Source organism: Micropterus dolomieu, linkage group LG10 (assembly GCF_021292245.1).
Source record: "Micropterus dolomieu isolate WLL.071019.BEF.003 ecotype Adirondacks linkage group LG10, ASM2129224v1, whole genome shotgun sequence".
NCBI classification, from domain to species: Eukaryota; Metazoa; Chordata; class Actinopteri; order Centrarchiformes; family Centrarchidae; genus Micropterus; species Micropterus dolomieu.
Genome location: NC_060159.1, coordinates 7554267 through 7579588, shown reverse-complemented (window position 1 = coordinate 7579588; position 25322 = coordinate 7554267). Strand labels below are relative to the sequence as shown.

Below are 25322 nucleotides of genomic sequence, written 5' to 3'. Positions count from 1 at the left end.
CTCAACTCCTTCGTGTAAAGCCTATTCAATATGTCTGATGCATAAAACCGCTTACTGTTTCATATTGACGCTACATCACCCCTTGTGATTTTTGATATCCTGATAAATTCATCTCGGCCTGCTTACGTTGAGTGCGGTAGAACATGTGATAATCCCTGTGAGTGTACTGACCTCTTCCTGAGTTTTACTGTCTGACAGGGAAGTCATTCTTCAAAGTGCTTAGCATGCGCTATTTCCTAAATCTGGGTTGAGACAGAGCATTGTGTTTTACATTTTAGGGTTTCCCAACAAACCACTGTGTGTCCATTATAGGAAGTAAGTGAGGAAAAGGTGAAAGGCAGCAAGAAAAGGAGATTAAAAAGAAATGGAACAAAACTAGCTAGCACCTAGTGAACAGACTGCTCTTGCTTGTGACCATGTTATCAAAGCACAGGGCTGTACATTATTTTACTTGTTTTAACTGATTCTATCATCATCTGTGTGTAATATAAAAGAGCTCACTATTAGAAATGAACTGACAGAGAAATATCACCCAACTCTACAGTTCCACAGCTCTACAGTTTTTTCTAACAGCCACAAAATAATGAGTAAATGTCAAAAACAGATCATAACAATGACTGAGAGGTGTAGGCTCAAGCCATGCAGTAGCTCATAAATCCTACACTTCTCTCGATACAAAATTACTAAACCAAAATGTGTGAACAAGCTACGTAGATGTTTGTTTTGCTTGTTTTGGCCATATGGCTGACACATTCCACTATCAACCCTGTTTCTAGCAGAGAGCAGCCATTCTCACCAAGAGTTTTCATTAGCTGTGTGCTAGCTAGTGCTGCTTGTGCCCCGCACCAAACAGCAGACAAAATTAGCGGCTTGCTAGTGACAAAAGTGGGGACATGGGACAAGAGCCAGATACTTCCCTCTGCCTGCGATACATTTTACCACTTACTATAACAGACTAAGAGCTGCTAATGAGTGAATGAAGTTGTGTGGACATGTGACTACTAATGTTTCCTCTCTAATGTATACGTTGTTATATTAGCTTCCCCACTGCATTTAAAATTATTGCTCTGCGTCTTATTTACTGCAAGTGGTTTTCTTTCACAAGGGGTTTGGATTATTCAACTGGAGTATGCCTTTAAAAGTACAGTGTAGTCTGTTGGGATATTTTTGGTCGGTCTGATGTTCCCGTGTTGTAGTAGCACTTAATTTGTGCGTGCGTGTGTGCGTGCGTGCGTGCGTGTGCCTCCAGAGTGAATCACGTGGTTAGGATTACTGTGGATAACGTCCCCAGCCAAGAGCCTCTTCTGTCAAGTGCAGGCATTTCCTACTGCCTCAGTGTGTACACACATAGTACACTGTAACACTACACACACACACACAGTACATATACACACAAAAAGGAGACTAAGACACACTTAGTGCCTGTAAGATTCTTTATCGATGTCCTTATCCCTGCTGTCAGGGTGAGGATATGATTTTTGAACTTTAAAGATTGTTGACAGCAGATTTGAAAATGTGTGTGCATCTTTGTGTGCGTGTGTGAGAGAAAGGTTGACAGGCATTCACATGAAACACCACAATGACAGCCAAGGCCCTTGTTGGTTTGTTTATCAAAACAAAGACTTGTCACTCTGTTAGGGGGGAAAAAAAGATTAGATAATCCTACACAGTTACAGCCAAGGCAAGTAGATAATGGGAACTGAGAGAGGAAAATCAGAGAGAAAGAAAACAGATTTCAGAGCTAAAGTGTATGTATGTGTGTGTGTTTGTGTGCACGCTGAAGAGATTTGACAAGCGTACTCTCCCCCTCTATACCCTGAATATTTGTGAAGCCTCTCACTTAATAGCTTTCCTCCTCCTCCATCTTCTGCTTCAATTGGACCGCTAATTATGTAAAGTGCTGGGCCTGCTGCAAAACGCACACATGTGCATACACGCACCACACACACACACACACACACACACACACACACACACGCACGGACTGACAAGTAGCAGCTTAATTACCATCTGAAATGACATCCTCATTGCTGCTGATGTCTCTCTTAAGGAAAACCAAGCACAGACTGTAGGTGCATAGATATCATGTTGTGCACGCATGCAAGTCTAAACACACACGCTCACACACCCTCTGGCTGCCTGGAGTGCAATCACCCGCGGTGTCTTGCTGAGGCCTGTTATTAGCTTTACATCGGGTATGAATGGCTATAATCAGAGGAGCCGTCTTCACTTACGCAGAGCCTGATGTCTAATTCTCTACAAATGTAAAGCGATGTTTGGTTCAGCTGTCTGCTTTCATGTCTTTACAGCTGTGACGTTGCCTTGGGAGCTGTTATTAAGCTTTGCATGATGCTGATGTTACTGTGATACCCTACCGAAATCCACAAAATAAAAAGAGACTCTTATACAAGCTTTTAAACTGCTTTTCAACAAATCTCCAGGTTAGCTGCCCTTATGTGAAAAGTGAAAACAAAGACGAACATTAGCAATATTGACTCAACTGTCCAGAAATGTCCGCCATTTGTTCCCCATCGTGTTCCCAGACCTCAGCAATAAAACACCACTTGGCTACTTGGGGGCAGCACTGACACATCATCATATCATCACCTTAAGAAGTTGATACAGGAGAGAGAGAGAGAAGGATGTGCATCATTTTACATATCCAGCAGAGTAGCATTAGCATTCATTTGGCATTCAGGAGTCGTGTTTCTGTCCACCTGATGAATCCAATATCCAAACTCCAATATTCACAGTATGTCTCTTTAGCTGCTAGATGCTCGAATGTGTTCACTAGCTGGTTGCTAACTTTTTCTGCCGTTTGGTGCTGGGCAGTTATCAGAGGTTATAAGAACTTTTTTCCGCTAAAAGTAGCTGCTTGTTGATGCCGGAAATGGGGCTGACGAGTGCGGTGAGACTCAACCAAACAACTAAAGCTGCGAAAGCCAAAACAATAGACTAAAAGATAGACTCAAAGGGGAACTGGAGAGGCGGGTGATAATTCTCTGTGGGTTTTTAATTCTAATCTACATTTTTCACTTTTCACGTAGCAGCACCATTGTTAATGTAAAAATATTTAGTGGAGCAGCTTTAAAGCGTCTCACACTTGTTTAAACATCAACTTCTAGTAGAGTTAAGTTGAGTATAGAAAAGGCAAGTTGTTTACTACCATGGAAGGGTGTCACTTTGAATTTCTCTTGTAAGAAGGTGTGCTCATTATTGCAGAGCTCTATGCAGGCCACCAGTATACACCTAGAAAGAAGGACACTACTGAGGGGAATACAGAGGCGACAGCAGACCAACAAAGTTAAAGCTACAGCTCTAGGTGTTTTTGAACCAATATTTCATATTTATGTAGAATAAATCATAAGAAATTACCATTTGGTGACCAAAGACAAGCCGGATATTTTGTCAAAATCTTTGAATCCTCACCCTATTTCTGCTTCTCTTCTTTGTGTCTTACTGTTTTTTGGAGAAATGTATTTGACCAGTAAAGAACAGTGTGAGACTTGATTCAGTCCTGTCGATCACTTTCCACTTTCTCTCTTCTTGAACCTTCCCTCAGTGGTTCTAATAGTTGGACATCCCCAAAATAAACTTGTTTTCTTTGATTTGGTTCCCTGACACTCAGAGCAGAAAGAGACGTGCAGTGGGAATTATATACACTGAACTGCAATCAACCAAAGACTTACCTCTCCTCTCTCAGACAATAAAAAGCCATTAGACGACAACACAGCCAGTCCCAGCTGAGATTGATTGGTGACATTCAGACATGACTGCTTTGCCTCAAAAAGGAGACACCAAAACAGACCTCTAAAAACCGGCTGCTATTGTTACTTGCTTAAAAAGCCACAGCACAGTGTTGATTGTGGGGCAGTCAAGCATATAGGCAAACTTAGGTTAGGAAGGTTTTTATGCATCTTCTTAAGACAGGTTGAGGGTATTTTTCAACTGTGAATAGCTAAGGCTGTTCAAAGGGAGAATTTGATCCCACAGCACACTTGCATATTGTGTTTGCATGATCTTGGACAGTTCGGTCAAAATTTGTTTGTGAGCAGTTGAAGAGAGAGACTAAAGATGCACTTAATAATGCAAGAGCCCTATGTTGGAACTGTTTAGATGAACAAAAGACATCAAAAATTCATTACTCTCACCACAGCAAAGAAACAAGATCATTTGGAAGTTAAACTTAAAGGAAGCATTTTTTACACGCCAGTGTAGTGGTTGGATGGACGTGGACCACCATGAGGTTGACATTTGTGGTTTTAAGAAAGTTTTTTGACAACCATTGGATGGATTGCATTCCTTCGCCCATGGGTCAGCCCCCCTGCTCTGATTGGGCAGTTCATTTAGCCACGTACGATGTGTCTCCATCTCAATAAAGAAAATGCTCTCTTGCTCCTCCTCATGAAAACTAGTTCCAATGCTTTTCCCTTGACTGACAGGTCTATGCTAGTGATAGACCAATGAATCAGGCCGATATCTGGCATTTTGAGATCTTTGGCACTGGCCGATACCTGCATTCACTAGGCCAGTATATCATCCTCAATGATAGCATATGTAGTCTAAAACCTCTACTGTCTATCGTTAAATATATATATTGTTATACTGTAGAGAATAATGCAGTTGAATGACATCACTGTACATCACTCTCTATTAAACACCAGTCATCAGAAATAAACAGCATAACCCAATGTATTTTTTAAATTTCATTAATTAATAAAAATTCTGTCTAATATAACACATTATCTGCTAAGATAAACAAATATTTTTTACAGGTGTTTAGCCTCAGCTGCACTTTGTGTTTAGTGTTGATTAGCAAATGTAAGCATGCTAACACACTAAACTAAGACAGTAATCGTTATGCCTGCTAAATATCAGCATTTAGCTCAGGGCCTAACTACAGCTTCACAGAGCAGGGCGTACACTCTCAGTCTTGTTAAATCTTATTTTCATGTATTAGGGTGGCATGCGCGTTACTTATTATACTCCATGTCACTGCTTTTGAGTCCAGTCCAGTGGTTTATTATTTCTTACAGTGGGGTAATAAAGAATGTCACAAATAATTAGGCATTTCATGTTTGTGTAATTCCACAATAAGTCTGTTTTAGATGATACAATTTAAAAAAAACACTTGTATACAGTAATGTACTTGAGAGCCAGTAAGCAATTTTTGGTATTTAAAAATTGCCATGTCCACTTTTGTGGAGTGTTCCAATCCCAATGTCAAATTCTCATAGCTACAAACATCGGAACCAATTTTCAAAATGAGTTTTTCCTAGGGCGCTGTGCTGAGTGGACGTTGGCAGTTTGTATAATAGGGCACTTTTCACGTCCTTCCTTGTCTCTTTGTGTTTCCTGCGCTGCAGATTGACTCTCAACATTTTTTGTTTTTGTTTTTTTCCCTTTAGTGTGAGCCTGGGACCTGACCTGGCTCACAAATCAATACTTGCCTCTGTCAGTTAGGGGATCTGTCTGTGGACAGGCTGGTGTGCATGCATGTGTGGAGTTTTTTTTATGTGTGTATGCATTAGAGTGAAGGAGACACAGAGAGGGAGAGAGCCTGTGCAATTTAAAATTGAGAAGAACAGTGGAGAGCCAAGGTTTCATTATCCTCCAGGCTAATGTACCCACACAGTCGACAGCTTGTTCATAGAATGGATTTTACAATAGCCCCAAAAGCAACACAGATGAATATGGGATTTTTACAGCAGTGCACTGCTTGGCCAGATGAATGGTTCAGTGATCTTCTGCTGCCTTTTTTCATTTTTCAACATATCACATGAATTTTGTGAAGTGCAAAATCCAATATTATTTATAATGCATGACTATTTGCATGGGTAAGCCTTTTTCTACACAAATCAACTTGGGGAAAAAAAAGCAAAAAATCTAAGAAAAATCAGCAACGCAGGGGACGTGACGTGCAACATTGCATCGTTTACAGGTACAACCCCTCTCTCGGGCGATGTTCCGAAACTCTCATCCAGCCTCAGCATTTCCCCAGATGTAGCCAAAAGGTGGTGCTTTCCTGAGGCCACAGGGCTATTTTCTCTTTTAAAAAGCTGAGGTGTCAAAACAGGTATGTCATGGTTGGATACCCTTTTTAATCTGCCTCTCTCTCTCCCCAAGAGGCCTCCAGTCTGCTGACAGTCTTCCTCTTTCTTTGCCACACTCACTCTGGCTTCTTCCTCCTTTTCCAACTCATAAGAAGGGAACAGAATATTCTGGCCCAGCAGCCTTCAAACCACCATGACCCATTTGTTCTTTCTGTCCCAAGTTAACAACAAGACAGGTTGTGCTGTTCGGTATGTGAGCATGTGTCAGAACGACGTTTTTGTATTACAGCGGGGTTGTACATGTTCTACTTCTATTTTTCATGTCGAACAAAAAAAAAGGATTTCATGATTAGAGTAAAGATGCCAACCGACATCTATAGAGGAGGAGTTGCCTGGGAGAAGAGGAAGTAGCATGATGATAATTTTCTGCACACTGAGCAGCATGTGTGCGTCTCAGCCTGAGCTCCCAGACACTCGCCTGTCACTCGTCGGATGATGAATACATTTGCAACCGTGCATCTGGGACATGTATGTGTGTTTCCCATTGATAAACTATACAACTTTAAATTGGATTCAGTCTTCTTTACTGAGCATATGTATGAGTGTATGTATTTGCTTTCATAGCAGACATTCTCTTTTATCTTATCGGAAGCTTCGGTAGCATAAACAAAGCTGTCAGAAGGAGGTGAAGCATATTCAATAAATTGCCGCACTTCGTCCAGTTATGATGGTATCTGTGTTTTATGTTTTTTTTAGCAAACACACACACACACAAACAAATGGACACATCCTCTCCTTCCCCACATTACGTGTGCTACCATGTACTTGAAGGGTCACTGTATGTTAAATAAAATGGGACTCAAAAATTGAACATATCCCTCTCTTCTTTTCCTCACAGAGGCATCAATCCTGTCGTACGATGGCAGCATGTACATGAAAGTCGTGATTCCAAACGTCATGCACACAGAGGCCGAGGACGTCTCCCTCCGCTTCATGTCCCAGCGGGCGTTCGGCCTGCTCATGGCCGCCACGTCCCGCGAGTCTGCGGACACGTTGAGGCTCGAGCTGGACAGCGGAAGAGTCAAACTGACGGTCAACTTAGGTATCGTATAAACCGTCCCTGTTGGCTCTCCTCCCTTCGAGTTCAAGAGGAGGCCTTACTGTTTATGTGTTTTCCCTTGTTTTTTTGTACATTTTCTTTATGGTACAGACTTGATATCAGATCTAACACATACTAAACCAGTTTTTGTAGTATGTCTTTGTAGTTGCATGTTTTGCTTTTGACTTGCCTGGACTGTAAGTTTTTCTGCCTTGATGCTTAGATGCATTTGTAGATTTTTATATCCATCAATCTAACACTTAACAAAGTTATCCATGCTCTGCAGCACATCTTTTGAACAGATCATAGCTCATTTTAGTCATGCTCATTATTGTGTACAAATAGATTTGTCCAAGGGCACAACATTTCACTTTTTGAAAGACTTTAATAGATGGCACTGTCCTCAGACATTCATTAATTCAGATAGCAACATTTTAGATTACACTTTGTCATCTATTCAGAACTGCAGGAAAGCATTTTTACATTTTATTGACTGATTTTTTTAGTATGCATTCTTATTATGTGGGTCTGTTTTTGTGGTCTATTTTTTTTTTTCTCATGATACCAGGTTCATGTTTCTCTCTGTCCATTAGTAACTCTTGGTCTAGCTGGCATCTCCCATGCCTTGTTCAAAGATGGCACTCACCCCTTCAAAGGCCCCCGAGCCTGCGGCCCGTCTGGCAAACAGCCCGATGCCACAGCACCCAGCGTGCCTGCAGATGGTGGCAGGAGTGCTACATTTAAGTAGAGTGCAGGCCTTTGTAGTGAGCCTCGAATAGATACTCTCAGTATAAAACACATGTACAAAGAAAATATCTGAAGCTAACTCATTACATCTAAATCACAATATAGAATGCAATTTACCGCAGCTGCTAAAAACATGGAAGCTCTGTAGTCCATATTTCATGTTTTTAATGTGCAATGTGGTCTTTTTCCAAGCATTCAAAAGAGAGAAGTTTATTTTTAAAATTTAAAGGAATTTTAAATTCTATCAAAATCTATTTATACATATACATATTTCCAACTTTCCAACTTACATAGGATTCTCTGAGAGGGGGTCTTTAGGCCTCTGTGCGGTGTTGGTGCTGCGTGGCTCGAGGCTGTTTGTTCCCACTTTTCTGTTGCGGTTGACGGCACATGACCAGCCTGGTCACATGGATTTCAACCTGCACCTGCCAAACACAGGTTCATTACAGCCCTATAGATTTTAGTAAGAGACATGCAAAGCCTCAGTTTTAATGACAATGATCTTAATTTGGCTGATTGTACAGTGTGTAGTGGGCTTCTGGTAAAAATATTTTGGCTCTAGTTGCTGGGTTGCAAAGTCGATGTGGCCATTGAATTGCAAGCGACCATTTTGAAATTTAATGATTCAACATGTAGCTAAATCACAAAAATGGAAAATAACACTCACATGGTGCTATTAGCAAACCTGTAATGACATAAACATTTCAAATTTAAACAAAGAGAACACAGTTTAATCTGTACAATAATATTGACCAGTGTTTGTGAATATTATTGGCTACAACATTATAAGTCATTAAAAGAATTGGATTGGGCTTAAATTGGATTTCCAGTATCCGTATAGTAATATTGACCATCAGAAGCCTACCAGGCTAAAATGGCCGCCCCAGTCATGTGACCGTCCCCGGAAGGTGGCTTTTCTTGTTCTTGGATGTCTGCAGCTATAACCTTGAAGGATGCGATTTCATCTGTCACTTATTCTCCCCTCCCCATCTAGACTGTGTCAGGATAAACTGTAACACCAGTAAGTCAACATTTTTCTTCTGCAGCCTTCTTCCTTCAATCAATGTTTGATTATAGCCAGTGTGCTACATGTAAGAGAAGAAATGTGTGAATGCAGGGAACTGATAAGAGGATTTCTCAGATAAGAGGGAAAGTCGTAATAGCCAGAGATCAAAGTTATGCTAATCTCACTTAATGTACTCTATATAGTTTAAATGGCCCATTTTTAAAATTGATTCAGGCAACTAGTTCTTAATCTTTCCCTGTATGCCTATAGCTACTCACTGAACATTTGCGGTTTCAGACTCTATGGGCTATGTTTCCCAATTACACAGTAATATATTGCTGTGTGTCTCACTTGCTTTGTTGTCTTGCCTTTTTTATTTAATGCAGTATATAGGCCTACAATGTGATATATAGATGGTGTTAGCAGACTTGCTGTTACTCATGAACGGGTCTTGTAGAGAGAGAGAGAGAGAGAGAGAGAGAGAGAGAGAGAGAGAGAGAGAGAGTTTAAGAGGGAGAGAAACAGAAAAGTCCTGCATGTGTGTGTATGTTTAATTAAAAAAGTTAAAATAATTATCCTGCATGCGCACACTGCAAATTCAAATTCTAAGGAAATTTGTATATATTTAGCAATAATTTTGTTTTTTCATAGTGTCGCTGTTAATAAATATCTTTCAAATGAGTCATTTCTCAGTAAAAGTTACAGTTAATCAAGTGTTTTCTCTTTAATTAATTAGTCAGACATGATATACTACTATATACTACATAACAGGTGCTGTTAAAAAAGTGGTTTAGTTAATTTGTAATTCCTGAACGAACCAACAAAGGCTTGAAAATGTTGAATCCTTGCACAGGTGAAAGCCAACATTAAGGATGTATATATGCAGTACCCTAGCATTTGTCTACAGGGCTGCGTCACCAATGGACAACAGGAGTTTAGTCACCATATTAAATCTGGTCTATAAATTACTGTCACTGACTAAAGGATTCTGAATGAGCAGCTCTGGCCTTAAAACTCAGTGGTACTGGGTTGCCCTCTAGTGGTTGGTTATGAGAATATCTTACCCAATCTCCAAAGGCTTATTGTTTTAAAAGCCACAAGAAACTGCAGTGCAGTTTATGATCATGTACCTTCTGGAATTAAACAGAATTCCTGTTGAAACAGGGTATTTAAGAGAATGTAAACCGTTTCACTTAAAAATTCAAAACTACAAACCAATGGAATATAATCAAGGGAGAGAGAGAGACAGTTACAGTCAGCTTTGGAGTCTTTGTATGAGTAGCAAATATTTTCTGTAATTGATTTGTTTTCCTCTGTTGTCAAATCAGAACCAATTTCCAAATCATAAAGACCATGTTTTGGACTACACATATTAGAAAAGATGATCTGAAAGTTTTTTTCCTGCTTAATTCTTCCAATCTATTGCATTTTCTGTGAAAACAAAGATTTGGTTTGTGCCTGTGCTTCCCCCGTCCCTTGACTAACTAACCCTCCTCTTCAGGCAAGGGCCCTGAGGTTCTTTATGCCGGACAAAAGCTCAATGACAATGAGTGGCACTCAGTACGAGTGATCCGACGCGGTAAAAACTTCAAACTCACTGTGGATGACGACATGGCTGAAGGTATTACTGTTTACATGCTATTTACAATAATCCATGATATGCATGATCATACCATTTTTCTTCATCCAGTTTCCTTTTTTTTATCGGCAGTTGTCTTTGAAGACAGCTCTAATCTCTCTATTTAGTGTTATTATATGTATCACTGATGCCATTTTATGATTCAGCCTGCTTAGATCATCATCATTCATAAGGGAGATACTACATGAATAGAATTTTTTTAGAATTTCTACATGTTATGCTTCTCAAATGAAACAGGTGTGTAGTGTTGATTTTGTAATTGATATTATTTCTAGTATAAATAATTACAATATTGGACATTAACAACAGTGACCGCCTTGTGTCTGATAATTAATAATATAGTAAGACATTGGTGGGGTCCTAACATCAGCATGACACAAGTGAAACTGGGCTGTTAACTTGGTTACAGTTTGGTTGCAGGGCCCTTCCTCCTCTTCCACCCCTTCATCCCTCGGCTTCTTCTCCTTTCTCTTCCCTCCCCCGTCCCAGGTCAGATGGCGGGCGACCACACCCGTCTAGAGTTCAACAACGTGGAGACAGGCATCTTGACCGAGAGACGCTTCATCTCGTCTGCCCCCTCCTCCTTTATTGGACATCTTCAGGTACAAAACTGCAATGCATTCAAATGCATCATAAATGTCAATCACAGATAAAACAAAGGAGGGTTGTTAGTCATCATTATATATCATCTTAGCCAAGGAACAGTTCACATACAGGTGTCGATGAGATGTATTTGTGAGAATGTTTCTTATTTTTTAATGATAGATACAGTACATGGGTTGGTCATTTAGCTACTTTGCATACTATGTTACCATGGCAATCTTCATTCAATTAATAGTAGTAATAGTGTTCTTCACAAGTTATTTATAACTACACCCTCTCCCCACAGAGCCTGAAGTTCAATGGTATGCAGTACATCGACATGTGCAAGAACGGGGACATCGACTTCTGCGAGCTAAACGCCCGCTTCGGCATGCGCTTCATCATTGCTGACCCTGTGACCTTCAAGACCAAGGGCAGCTACCTGGGCCTGGCCACTCTGCAGGCCTATACCACAATGCACCTCTTCTTTCAGTTCAAAACCACCTCGCCTGACGGTTTCATCATCTTCAACAGCGGCGATGGGAACGACTTCATTGCTGTGGAGCTGGTCAAAGGGTGAGAGGGATGCCAACATGTTGATGGATGTAGTCCACATACGATTATTACATTTTAAAATAGCAGCCCTGATGTGGGTGTAGTCGGTTTCTTAAGGCATTACGAATTTAACAGTGCAGACCAAACTGTTGATCCCAAATCTCTGTTGCACCTTTTGTAAGCTTGTAAAAGCATCGACATTGCGTTGCAGAGAAGATTGTTTTCTTTATCAGTGTAACTCCCATTAGTGTCAGAGCAGCGTGAGGAGATTTCTCTTTAAAGATTAATCAGCCTGGGAAGAAAAAGAGATATATTGCAAACACAAACACACACTCACAAATATACACTGACAAACAAACAAACCCTGATGTGTTCATCTGCTGTGCTTCTTCTCTGCCAGGTTCATCCACTATGTGTTTGACCTGGGGAACGGGCCAAGTCTGTTGAAGGGGAACAGTGACAACCCACTGAACGATAACCAGTGGCATAATGTGGTCATCACGCGAGATGCTTCCAACACACACACGCTCAAGGTGGACACAAAGTCAGTCACCCAGAATGTCAACGGGGCCAAAAACCTCGACCTCAAAGGTACGACATTCACAAAACACACCCAACCCCAACAGCACCTCCTCATCCTCAGCAGTACACCCACACATGACTTGTGCTTTAGTCAGACCCGACTCTGAAATCTGATACCTTTGACCTGACAAAGTAAAAAAAGACTTGCATGGCAACTTTAATTTTAACACTTTATCTTTTTTACTTGAAATGAGTCGATATCCTCCCAAAGCACAAAGATGAAAAATCATGTTACAAGAAACGTTAAATAGCAAATCAACTTCATTTTCCTGACAGAGGCTATAGTATAAGTCAGAGGTACCTTTACATTAAACCTCTACATATGAATTTTACATAACAGACTTTGAATAGCCCCACTTTAAATCAGTCAGACAGCAGCCAAGCTAGCTGTGGAAAAGGTGTGCTTTGCAGCCCAGACCAGTAGACAGAACACAGGTAATATCTCAGATTATCACATTCAGATGTAAAGACTGGATGGAAACATGCGAAATGTTCAGCTCAGAGTTGACAAATGATTGTAATTAAGTTACAGGATTCGCTTCGTTTTATGGCTATATGGTAATGGTAATGGTATAGCATATAAACCCCCATAAAGTGGCATGTCAGTTTTGGGATGGACTACACAAACGTATAATGTTTTTAATTAGTGGACTGTAGAGGTGCTGGTAGGCAATAAAATTTTTGTTACCTTCGGACAGATCCAGCTAGCTGTTTCCCTGGCTTAAATTGTTTGGGTTAAGCTAAGCTAACCAGCTGCTAGCTTTATATTTACTGTACAGACACGAGTGCTGGATTGGCCATCATTAGCTACACGGACACATCTACATTTTCATCTAAAAGGCACTATTATGGAAATTACCAAATTACAATAATAGCCTCCTTAGCTTTGCGGTCAGTTGTCATCATACCTGGTCCAGCAGGCTACTGCTTTTAAAGGTTCCCAGGATGATTTCAATGCTGGGAAAGACTTCCTTCTCATACTGTGCACCTTGTGCTTGGAATTCCTTGCAGAGGAACCTCCGGTTGGAGTTGCTGGAGCCTCTTGCGGAATTAAAATCCTTGATTACGGAGGTTTTTCAATGAATGTAAATGTTCTAAATAAGCAGGAAAACCATTAGCGTATATGTAGTTGCTTGAAGACGTATTAATGTACTAGTTGTTAAAGTGTGCAGTGTGTGTAACACTCTCGTCTCTGTGTGCACTGCGGTCTGCTAATAATCCCCCCCCACACTGACTCTCACATGTGCCCCTAAAACAGATGTGTGCAAACCAGAAAAATGATTTATGGCAGTGTGCGAGTAACGTTAAAGACAACCACCTACCGTAAACCCCCTCCCTGCCCCGCCGCTAATCATTCAAATTATAGTCGGACTCCTGACCTGAGCACTCTGTGACAGAGACAGAGATTCGTCGTCAGCAGGTGAAGGAGGAAGATAGAGATAGAGAAACCAGGGAGGAGATATGGAAGGTTTGGGTTTAGCTAACTAGCCGTTTAACGTTGCTGTATCGGTGCCTTTTGTTGTTCAACATTTCAAAACCAACGTGCTTGTCAGTGTCACTTTTCGCTAACTGACCAATCACAACCTGGATGGGGTGGGATTAAAAAAAGTTTGATGTGCTACGGAAAATCTTTAAATGTCGAACAATATGATTATTGACAAGTTAGTGCTTAGTATTAACAAATTAGAGGCCAGTGTAGAGCATTTTTCTTGTACAAGGATTTAATAAATAAAAACAACCCACAGAAATGAAACTGCTGTAACTGGATTTAATATTTAATGGTAAAATAGTATACCATTATATGAAATTAGAATGAATATAGTATGCTAACTGAACTTATACGTTTAATTTAATGTTATAATATTATACTACTCATTTATGCTAGTTCCTCCACTGTTTACAATGTGGAAAAATCTGTTTTTTTAGACTGGTGGCATACAAATCCTGTATTTCTTCTTATGTTGATTTAACTTTGTTCAAGTTGAGAAATAAATGTCAGTATTTTGTGCATTTTACTTGATAATCAAGAAAGTAGAGTCATGGTACCTTTTGTTCCATTAAATCACAAATAGCAATTTTGTCTACAATAATCGCAATATGACTTTTTCTCCAAATTGTGCAGCCCTAAAAGAAAAATTAATTAAAAAAAGATTTTAGCAGCATGTTAAGCGATTCAAAATTAATTCTGTAAGTACAGTATCTTACCTGACAACAAAAGGTTCCATCCCAATGACGTGTTTGGTTTTTTGAAGTTTAAATTAAGAAATTGTTTTCATTTTGAAAGAAATTCTTCTGTTTTGAAATTGATATGTATAGTCATATCTCTTATTTAATAATTGTAATACTATAGTAATCCTAATATTGATTAAACTCACTAACATGCTTATGTTGCTCTCCCTCTTTCTCTCCCTTCAGGTGACCTGTTTGTCGGAGGTCTGGGACCCAACATGTACCAGAACCTCCCTAAGCTGGTGGTTTCTCGGGAGGGCTTCCAGGGCTGCTTGGCCTCAGTTGACCTCAACGGCCGCCTGCCAGACCTCATCAACGACGCCCTTTTCCGCAGCGGGCAGGTTGAGCGTGGCTGTGAAGGTACAGATGGCCTGCAGCGCATAAGAATCATGACCTGCCGTGTGAGATTTATTAGTCTAATTAGAAGCCTCTTCAGTAGCCCTTAAAGCCACTCGCTGGCATTGCTAATCCTACTTATTTTCTTTTTCTTCGCCAGGCATTAGTCACATCCTGGGAAAATGTTTAAATTTGTCATTCAGTCTCTGACATTGACTTGTTAACTTTTTTATGTTGCATCAATATATTTTAAAATAACTGGAAGTACTAAAACCTGAATAACAAATTAAGACACATCCTGTTAACAAAAAGTACGAAAGAAAAGGAAACTAAAACATGCCTAAATGTTTACATATTCTTTTAGATTGTAGATTATTTTTCAAGATAAGACGCTGAAGGATGCTTGTGATAAACCCAAGCACTCAGACACTCACCAGCCTGGCTTTTTTCCTTCTCCAGCATCATTAAAACTTCCATCTTATGGCAAACTAGCTTTTTACTATTACAGAATACAGAAAAGCTGTATTCTGTAAAAGCAATGAATGTCATATTTGACTTCAGGCTGAGTCCATCTGTATTAGATATTCTAGCATACTGTTATGGCAAAACTATTTATGGACATATTTAGTGCTTAATACACTGAACAAAATTATAAACGAAACACTTTTGTTTTTGCCCCCATTCATCATAAGCTGAACTCAAAGATCTAAGACTTTCTCTATGTACACAAAAGGCCTATTTCTATCAAATATTGTTCACAAATCTGTCGAAATTAATTTTCAAGTGGCCTTCTATTGTGGCCAGCCTAAGGCACACCTGTGCAGTACCCATGCTGTCTGATCAGCATCTTGATATGACACACCTGTGAGGTGGATGGATTATCTCGGCAAAGGACAAGTGCTCACTAACACAGATGTTGACAGCTTTGTGAACAATATTTGAGAGAAATAGGCCTTTTGTGTACATAGAGAAAGTCTTAGATGTTTGAGTTCAACTCATGATGAATGGGGGCAAAAACAAAAGTGTTGGGTTTATAATTTTTTTGTGTAAATCACAACCTTTTCCAATTTAAGTGTTGTCCTCAAATACACATGTTGGCGCAGGTCGCTGTCTATGACCTCTAGAGGGCAGCAGAATATTTAGATAAGTTCAAAGCACTGCACAGCAGCCTTTATGAGCAGAACATTTGGCCATGATTTTTAAAGCCACAAACATATTTAAAAAACACCCTGTTTTATAAGAAAATAAAAAATAAAATATAACACTATGTAGGATCAGGAACTCAACCCTCACTAACAAATAAACAACATTTCCCCATGTTGCACTTTTTACAAACACTAACGATGCTGGTCCCTCACTAACCTTTACTCTTGTTTTCCGCTCTGCTCTGTTCTGTTTGTTATTTTCTTTCTGCGCTAACAAAGTTGGTTTCACCAAAGCCGACCTGCAAGGTAGAGGGTCAAACTCAGCCTCTCGGAGGCCTGCTCGCCTGAAAGCCTGCTGTGTGCAATGCATTGTGGGTGTCAATGGCAATAATGTCCCCTTGGTGCCGCAGAGGTGACTTGCTCTCTGAAAAGAAAAATTAATACATCAGGAAAAAGAAGGAGAGACTACTGGCAGACAGAACTTCTGATTAAGCAACCAGACCAGCTTGCAGGCTAGGTGCAGGGTCATATCTTTTGCAAAGAATTTCAGTATGCAGTATAACTACAGAGAGCAGACAGATCAGGTCAGATAAGTGATGTCCATACAGTGTAGATATATGGCAGTCATGTAGATAGTCTAAAAGTAGCGTCTACCAGAAAATACCATTTGTGAGTACTGTGTTGTATGAAATGGCAGTTGTGACACATTACAGGCTGGCATAGACAGCAGAAAGACGCTGTCACTGCACATCTAAAGACTGTCAGTGTGCTGCTGATGTATCCGGTCTCTCTGTCTTTCTCTGTCTCTTTCGTTTTTTCAGTCATGTTTGCTACTTTACCCAGATGAGAGTGTATTTTCAGAGAGTGAGCGACCTCCTGCTGCAACGCTCAAAAAACAGCGAAATCACAAACATACAAGCACCGATTTGTGCATACAAATGTGAGATTCCCACTGATACAATTATAGAGTAACACGTATGTGCACAGCGTTGAAGATGCCTGGTTGACTACCATTACTGTACATTACACAGTAAATGCACTTTCAGCTGGCAAACTTGCTCTGATTTCCACTTCAAATGTCTCTCTTCTATTGACATTGTCTTGCTCAAGGCAATTGCTCTTAAACACTGTTTACTTGCATTTGTCTGCCATTTTTTTGGACTGTTTATTTCATTTGACTTTATTTACTTTTATTTCTTTTCTATGTGGTTATCAGAAGGGTTTCTGTCAAGGTTTCCCCCCGTGTCTGTCTAGACTCCGATGGGGCAATTGTTTATCTTGTTATCTTTGCTGTGCACTCGTCCTTATCTGCATTCCCTCTCAGTATTAGTATTCAAAAGTAAGAGATATGTGTGGTGTAGAAGAACAGCAAACACACATCCAGTTTGACTTTGAATACCCTCCTCAACTTTTCCGTCTGACTGTGGTGCATACACGGGCATATGCACAACGTGTTCTCAAGTGCTCTTTATGTTTCTTCTCTCTTCTGCTCTTCATGAATTCTATCTGTCGAGTGAGTCTAGTGTTCACCGTGTATTCTCACAGTGAAAGAGATGAGAAAATTGCCGCCACCACTTTAATGCCATTTTTTAAATGGGTATTGTTTAATGGAGTTTTTATCTGTGAGTCATTTGTTAAAAGGTTCTTTTTTTTCATGTCTTGTCTTGCTTGTTCACGGAGGGAATGCAGTGTTCTAAGTTTTACTCTGATAAAACTTTTTTGAATTATTGTCGGAATGATTAAAAAAAGAAATTGCATGCATGTCCACCTGCACACACTGAAAAAAGAAGGGGATTAAGGGATGTTGACAGTGTCATCACATCAGCCCAGTTGGGGTCCAATTCATCTGCTGTAGCTTGTCTTAAATGCAGATTAGAACTAAACTAGCATCCTGTACGGCAGTTTTTACAGTAATTAACTCAGAGTAAATGCTTGAGAGGCGTGCTGTTGATCCTGTGAAAACCTGGCGCCTCTGCTTCGGCTTGCCACTGCGATTGCCGCTTTACCCAGCATGAAACAGGATTCCACAGACTGTTTTTAAGTGTGTTGTACTCCAGGTCAGGCTCCCTGTGGTGGCACTATTCACTCCCCTTTCTTTCTTCTAGGCCCACATGCTGTATATCTATCTCTCTCAAGAGTGCATTTCGTCTGCATGGATCCTGCACTGTTAAGGCTCAGCAGTAGCTCTTATTGTTGCTTGACTGTGCTCCTGTGGTATCTCTTTCTCCCTCTCCTTCCCGCCTTTTTCCAGGCCCAAGTACGACCTGCCAGGAGGACTCGTGCGCCAACATGGGTGTATGTATCCAGCAGTGGGAGAACTTCACTTGTGACTGCTCTATGACATCTTACACGGGGACTCACTGCAACGACCGTGAGTACCAATGGGCTTAAGATTGATCTGTACTTGCCTTGCATGTGCGTTAAAGGAGCACTCCACTGATTTTGACATGTTAGTGTTTGACACAGGGTGACACAGGGTGTTTGACACTAAACACTATCTAAAATAGTTGTAAAATGGATCAAGTGGCATCTCTTGAGTGATATTGGCTTCAAGGCCTGTGTTGTATACTTATAGACAGAGTTTGAAAGACAAGGGTATTTACCAGTCTTAAACAAGTCATGTTGCACATTGCGACATATAAAATGCAATTATTATGTTTTTGTAGTAATCTATATTATGAAAGTAAATGTCAGGATTTCTCAGCTGCTGCTGTGCCAATTTGATCTCTTGCAAGTCACTTTAAATGTATGGAAGTGCAATACTAAATTATAGGAGTGCTCCTTTAACGCGTGCATTCTGTCAACACCAGGCACACACCAACCATAACTTGTTTATAGAAGTACATTAAAACACATTATGATAACGTGCAGCAGTGTCACACCCAAAAAAACTACACACTAACATACACCTAACTGGGATGCACCTATGGAGCCATGCTATCCTCTCTTCAACGTTGAGTACAATATCCTTGACTCAAGGACTCCGAGGCTGTTTCACTTGTGTGCTTATTAAGTCTTTGCCAGATTTACTGCACGAGAGTGGTGTGGGAATCTTCATGTGATCTTTAATTGAAGCAACTGAGAGAGGCCGCCAATTGTTTGAGGTGTGTTTTTTTGCTGCAATGCAGGCAATTTGTCATAACGGGTTTGCTTGATGTCCCGAGCTTTCACATTTCGGGCGGCTGATGATGTGTAAAATATCCACTTCTGCCTCAATCGCCTTTTCATAAATGCCCTTCGTATAGCTATCATAGAAGTTGAAGTGTGAGTTTGTGCGTGTGTGCGTGTGTGCGTGAGAGTAGGGATGTCTTATCCCCATGACGACAGGGGACTTCCCCTCAGTAATGACGGTTGGCGGTCTTTCATTTAGCAGTTAATAGTGGGGGCATACTGCTGCTGGGCCAGACTAATGAGGTGGTGGAGGCTGTTAGGAGAGCTGCTCTCTGTGAGCGCTGGCATCCCCTAATCATCCAGACCTTTCTGATGTTAGACCCCGCTGTATGACTTCATACCTCTCAAATCCTTTTTCTTTTCTCACTTTCTTTCTTTTTTCCTTCTCACTCTCCTCTTTTTCTTTCCCTGCAAAAGATCATCTGATGCAATCGTTTCCACACAGGGCGAGTAATCGACTCCAATTCTCACTTGGTGACGGGAGCTCTGTGTTTATGTGTTAATTAGCGATGAGAAATCCTCATTAATTCACCTCCTGGTGCTGCCTGGGATGACTTAGAGAGAAGTTTCATTGATTTCCTATTGGCACAGACATATTTCTTCTTGAAACACAAGGGCTTGGGTAGTAACTTATTTTACATCTCATGACATTGCAGGTTTAAGTCTTAGTTCTCCTATTGCTGGTTTTGGAGATAGATGTTCACCAATATTGAAAGGACTGTCCAAGCGTATAATAGCATCCTTAACTGAGCGGTAAATGGAATTTTTGTAGGTGATTTTCTTTTTCCCTTTAAAGCTATTTCTTTTCATTTCCTGTGCTAGAAGTAAGAAAATAAATTAATAAAGAGAAGTGGGAAAAAAAGATAAAGAGGCAAAGTCAGGCAAACAGGCAGTTTGGTTTGGGAACACTTCACTGCAGTTCACATTTCAGAAAGTGCACACACAAGGTCTACATGACACCGTCTGCCCAAGATAAGGGGTCTAGTTTACCTCTCTTGGATTGACCCAATCTCCTGATGTTGACTCTGATGACAGCCTGTGTCCCCGTGAGGATTCATGAGCTCAGCAGTGCAGTCGCACACCACCAGGTGGCAGTAAATCCATAAGCAGGGCCGCACGCTGTCCCTCCGTGCTGGGGAGAAAATGAGATGCAATCCCCCGAGCATGAAATCAGCTTTCCTGTTATTTTTCCTCTTGTACGTCTCTCTCTCTCTCTCTCTCCCTTTACCAACCCCCCCGCAAACCCAAAGCCCATCCAGTTTCTATAGTTATGGATTATAGAGAGAATATTGTGCGATCTCCTGAACAATACAAAAACAGATGCAGTAAAGTATGAGCTTATTGCCAAATTTTATTGTTTCATTGGAGTAGCTTGATCAGAATGAAAATGGTGTGCTCGCGTGTGTTCTGTGCGACTGTGTGACTGTCTTTTATTCAGTGAGCACAGCGCTGAGAGAGAGAGTTTTTAATTAACAATGTGGGAGTGGAGCTTCTCCCTCCGTTTCTCTCGGTCTCTTCCTCTCTGATAGCTGGCAGCAAATATCAGTAATTGTCTGCTTCTCTGACTCTGTCTCTACCCATTGTCCAAATGAAGAAACTTGAACAAAGTAAAGTGAACATTTCTGCCAGTAAAGCCTTGCGCTGTTTCGTCTGTGCTGATTGTTAGCGTCGAGCCTCCGTGCCCTCTCTGCACTTCTCCATTGTAGCCGACAGGGCTCTAGGTGGTGAAGGGGAAGAGGGGAAAGAAAACTTCAGCAGCCAAGAACTATCTATGCTCCTTCCATTTATTCTTGTGTACCCCTGAAGCCTGAACTCTGTGACTGCACACCTTTACATATGGGAACAAGACACAAAGGAAATTTGCAGGGCTCCTTGCACCATACAAGCCATTTTCAAAGCCTCTTGGACAATCTTGAGGTACATGTCGTGCCCAGCACTGCTTAAAAAAAGCGGCGTATGGGGTAGAAGGGTGGACTCTTTTTATAGCGTTTTCATCCTGCTTGGTTCTGGCTCACTGCTTTTGTCATGCTCATCTCCATCTCCCTGTCGCTTTATGCCCCCCCCCCCCCCCCCCCCCCCGTCTTTTCCTCTCCTCTCCTCCGCTCATGTTTTCCGAGCGGACCTCTCCCTGTCAGGTTCTATGAATACCGTGGAGTTTCATTTAAATCCAAGGACATGGGAGCTGTGGGCCAGGCAAGAAGAGCTGCGGACACTCCTCTTCCACATCCAGAGCAATTACTCACATTACGTAATAGAATTATCTCTGCAAAGGTCGCTGCATAGTTCCACCGACAGGCACATTGTAAACAAACAGAAAGAAAGAGAGGGGAGGGGAGAGGGAAGCTGAAGACAGGCGACAGAAAACTGTTCGTCAGTTTTATGCTGTCATCAGTAATTGCTTAGATAGATTCAGTGATGAATTTCTCTGCCGGTGCATTGATCCCAGCCAACCCTCTGCTCCTGCGCAGCCCAATGTCCTTAATTTACTTTTCAAGGCATGCTCAGAGGGCTGTAACCCTATCTGGCTAACTGCGTCCATAAATGACAAACACAACGGCGGCATTGCTTCCTTCACTTTTTAAAAGAAAATAATCATGGCATTCGCCTCGAAGTCATTTCTTCTCGCTGGGGAGATGAGCAAGGAGGGGAAAAAAAGAAAAGGACAAAAGAGGTGGAGGAACAAGCTGTTCTACTGAGTAGAAAAACAACAATAATAACAGCATTTTCGCTCAATTCACTGCTCAACAGTATAAAACACAGAGGAAAGAATAAGTCTGCCACACAATGGCGCTATTCACTTTGACATGACGTCAATGATGAGTGAAGGTTTTAGAATACACAAGCAAATGAGAAAGGACACACTCACGCAAACACCGCTGCTGGTATCTGTAGACCTCATGAATACTGAAGGAGTTTTTATTGGAGCATAAAATAATTTAACCTAATTTCTGTAAACAGGATTAAGTAGCTTGAGCTGGCTGGAACTGGCCAACAGGTGTTGAGCAGGGGTTAGTTTGCCATAAAGCACATCCAGGGAACCATGGATCTTGGCATAGTTTCAGCTGTGCACAGATGTAGTGGTGGCAACTTTAGATCATAAATACATTAACAATGTTTCAGCCACTGAAGGCACTCAAAATTTAAGATTAGTCTGGCAAGGAGAGCAGTAAACAGGGCAGAACAGACGTGAAACGCTTTCTTTCTTGGTTTTGTTCTTTCAGAACCTTATAGAAAGTTTTCATACAGTATCTGAAAGTACCTTTTGGCTAAAGAGGGCTTATAAGTGGAGCATGGAAATATGAGAACATCTGCCTATAAATACCACAGGTAGATAAGAAATGGGCCAAAAGAGTTCCATAGAGAATGATTTGTCCTCAGGGCACAACCTATCCCAAAAGCACACTTTGAAATGATCACTCTTGTTGTTGTAGTAGTTGAGGCGATTAAGTTAGCGAGTGCTACATGAATAGGTGGCTTAAACAGCCTCTTAAAGATTTGCCAGCTGCCGTATTGTCACAACCCAGAGGAAATATCTTTTGCTCAGAATAGTCTTTTCTTTAACTCTTGAGAAAAAACTAAGATCTCAGTAGTATATCTTTTTGAGATCACTCCAATCTGAATTGTTGCTCCTAAAAGGATAAAAGGATGAGATGAAGTGAGATTGAGGTTTTGAGACTTGGGTAAAACAAATGGATACTGAATTGAGATTACAACAGGAGATTGGAAGTCACAGATGAGATCTCATCATTGTATCTTTTTGAGATCACTCCAATCTGAATTGTTGCTCCTAAAACCCCTTAGGAGAAAAGGATGAGATGAAGAGAGATTGAGGTTTTGAGACTTAGGTAAGACAAATGGATAGTGAATTGAGATTACAACAGAATAAATGAAAGTAACAGATGAGATCTCATCATTGTATCTTTTTGAGTTCATTAATGTCTTGCTCATTGCTCCTAAAAAGCAGTTGGTAGCTCTGGGGAGATGTTTGTGAGCTTGATTGTATTACATTACTGTCTGTGCTTGGAGAACCGTGCTGGAGGCCCTGAGCTGGATTTGAACCATGCTCCTGCAGGTCAAAGGGCAACAACGCTGCCGCTGCACCATCCAGCTAAAAAGCCGATAATGAATGACTTATTGTCTTTAAATAGAGTTCAATTTTTCTTTACTTAAAAGAGGAGAAAAACCATATCCACATTTAAAGTCCTCAAAATTCTACTCAAGTAAAAGGTATAAAAGTATTCCACAGTGAATGTACTTAAATATCAAAAGTAAAAGTGCTTATTCTGTATGACAAATACTTGTTGTGTATCAGTTCTTGCGTGCATTCGGTCCTTAATGAGTTAATCTCTAAACGTCATGTCAAAGTATTGGGTGTTCCAGTTATGCTGGCTGTGACCTTAACCAATTGGAAAGCATGACATTTGAAAGTGCATTATTTTCAATGTCAAAATTTATTTTATTTTTCTCAGTAACTTGTAACAGATAATTAACAATAAATACAAAAAGGAGGAGTAAAAGTACAAACCCCCATAAAAAGAAAATACTCAACATTTGACGTAAGTAAAGTACTTGAGTAAAATAACCCCTAAGTGGGGTCACTAAGACAAAACTGAGACATATTTGAGAATAATCATGAGATCCTAGGAGTCATAACTGAGCTTTCTTTGAGCTCTTTCTCTTATCTCATGGTCCAATGTTCAGGAGACTTAAACAAGACTTATTTAAGATCAGTTGGAGATCTCTTGTTTTGATCAGAGTTAGACATAAATGAGATTTTATAGTTGTTTCTCCTGAGATGAATTTGAGAAGTGGGAGAAAAGGCCTTTGGTCTCACCTTGGTATTAAAAGCAGCTCATTTGTGTCTAGGAGAAAAGAAGGAAACAACTATGAGATCTCATCTTGGATTTTGCTTTCCTATGGGAAAAGGTACATGCTTTGCATGAGGTTTGCTGCTGTAAGGAAACGGGTCCTGTTGTAGCTGTGGCTTGAGGAAAAGTGTAATTGCCCGAAACACATACATACGCAAGAGTGCACAAACATGAAGTTCCCCCTCTAAAGTTTATGATCTCTCTTCTGGTCTCCATCACTTTATCACTCCCTTTCCTTGTCTTATGATATCTATATTATAACCAGAGCTGCATGTCAAGCCCTTGGGGGTCTAACGAGCTGCCCCGCTATTGGCTGATCAGGCTAATGATGCTTGCCTAGCACTGCATCATGTCACTGTGATAAGAATGGATGTCACTTGTGTCAATCGATGTGTCACTGCTGTGCTCAGAGCCGCAGCATAATTGGATATACACAGTGCTGTGGATGCCCAAGGGCCAGAAGAAATAAAATGTAAAACTGGTAAAAAGATGGAGGCGAAGAGTTGGAGATTTTACTCCTCGCAAAACCGGTGTGTTGAAGAAATGTGCAGTTTTCCACATTTTTGGAACATTTATTTTTATTTTCGTATGTGAATATATTACCAAATGTAATGTGAAAGGTGTTACTTGTAATGACAAACCCACATCGTATTGTCACCTAACTCCAGTTTCCCTAAGCTCTACTGAGCCTTTTAGCTGATTGCTTTGGTTTTCTGACCTGCAACTCTCTGTCTCATTAAAGGTGCTCTGTGGAGTGTTACTCACCTATAGTCGTCGTGTGTATCCTTGAGGTCTAAAAAACATGAGCATGAGTGCATATTCTTCATCATAAAAGTCTTCTTCACTGCCTTTGTTGCTACATTTCTTGAACATAATGGGGGCCCACTCATGGCACCATGACACTATTAATGGTAAAAAAAAACAACAACATAAGTTAGCTTTATTTTTATTGCAATTTGCAGTAGGCACCCATTTTCTTCAAAAAAAAGTTTTGATAACCCCAGTGAACGCTACCTGCCACGCACCAAATCTGTCAGACAAAGTTATCAATTCGCTAGTGAACTTGGTGGAGCCAGATATTTTGTTGTTTGGTGGAGAACAAAACGCATCTGAATGCAAGATGACAATGCTGTGTTTTCACCTTGTTTTGAAAAATCAAATAATGCAGCTCTAAAGTAACCATTCCTTTAACACAGACCAACATAATAGTTACCAACCTTACATCATAGTTGTTGCACCGGTGAGACGATGTGGAAGTTCTCCTGGTGTGATAAATACAATCATGACTTGCCACTGCCTCGTGAGCGAAC

General features: G+C 40.7%; 1 protein-coding gene across 4 annotated transcripts in view; it reads left to right on the top strand.

The window, feature by feature from the left end:
• The window catches only part of nrxn3b (neurexin 3b), a 297359-nt gene that overhangs the window by 108916 nt on the left and 163121 nt on the right, over positions 1–25322 (top strand). For all 4 annotated transcript variants that reach the window (XM_046060480.1, XM_046060482.1, XM_046060479.1 and 1 more), the window contains 8 exons: positions 6952–7155; positions 8894–8920; positions 10407–10526; positions 11034–11146; positions 11434–11702; positions 12082–12272; positions 14679–14852; positions 18225–18344. In XM_046060480.1, coding sequence (XP_045916436.1) covers positions 6952–7155; positions 8894–8920; positions 10407–10526; positions 11034–11146; positions 11434–11702; positions 12082–12272; positions 14679–14852; positions 18225–18344 — 1218 coding nt within the window. The remainder of the gene's footprint in view (positions 1–6951; positions 7156–8893; positions 8921–10406; positions 10527–11033; positions 11147–11433; positions 11703–12081; positions 12273–14678; positions 14853–18224; positions 18345–25322) is intronic.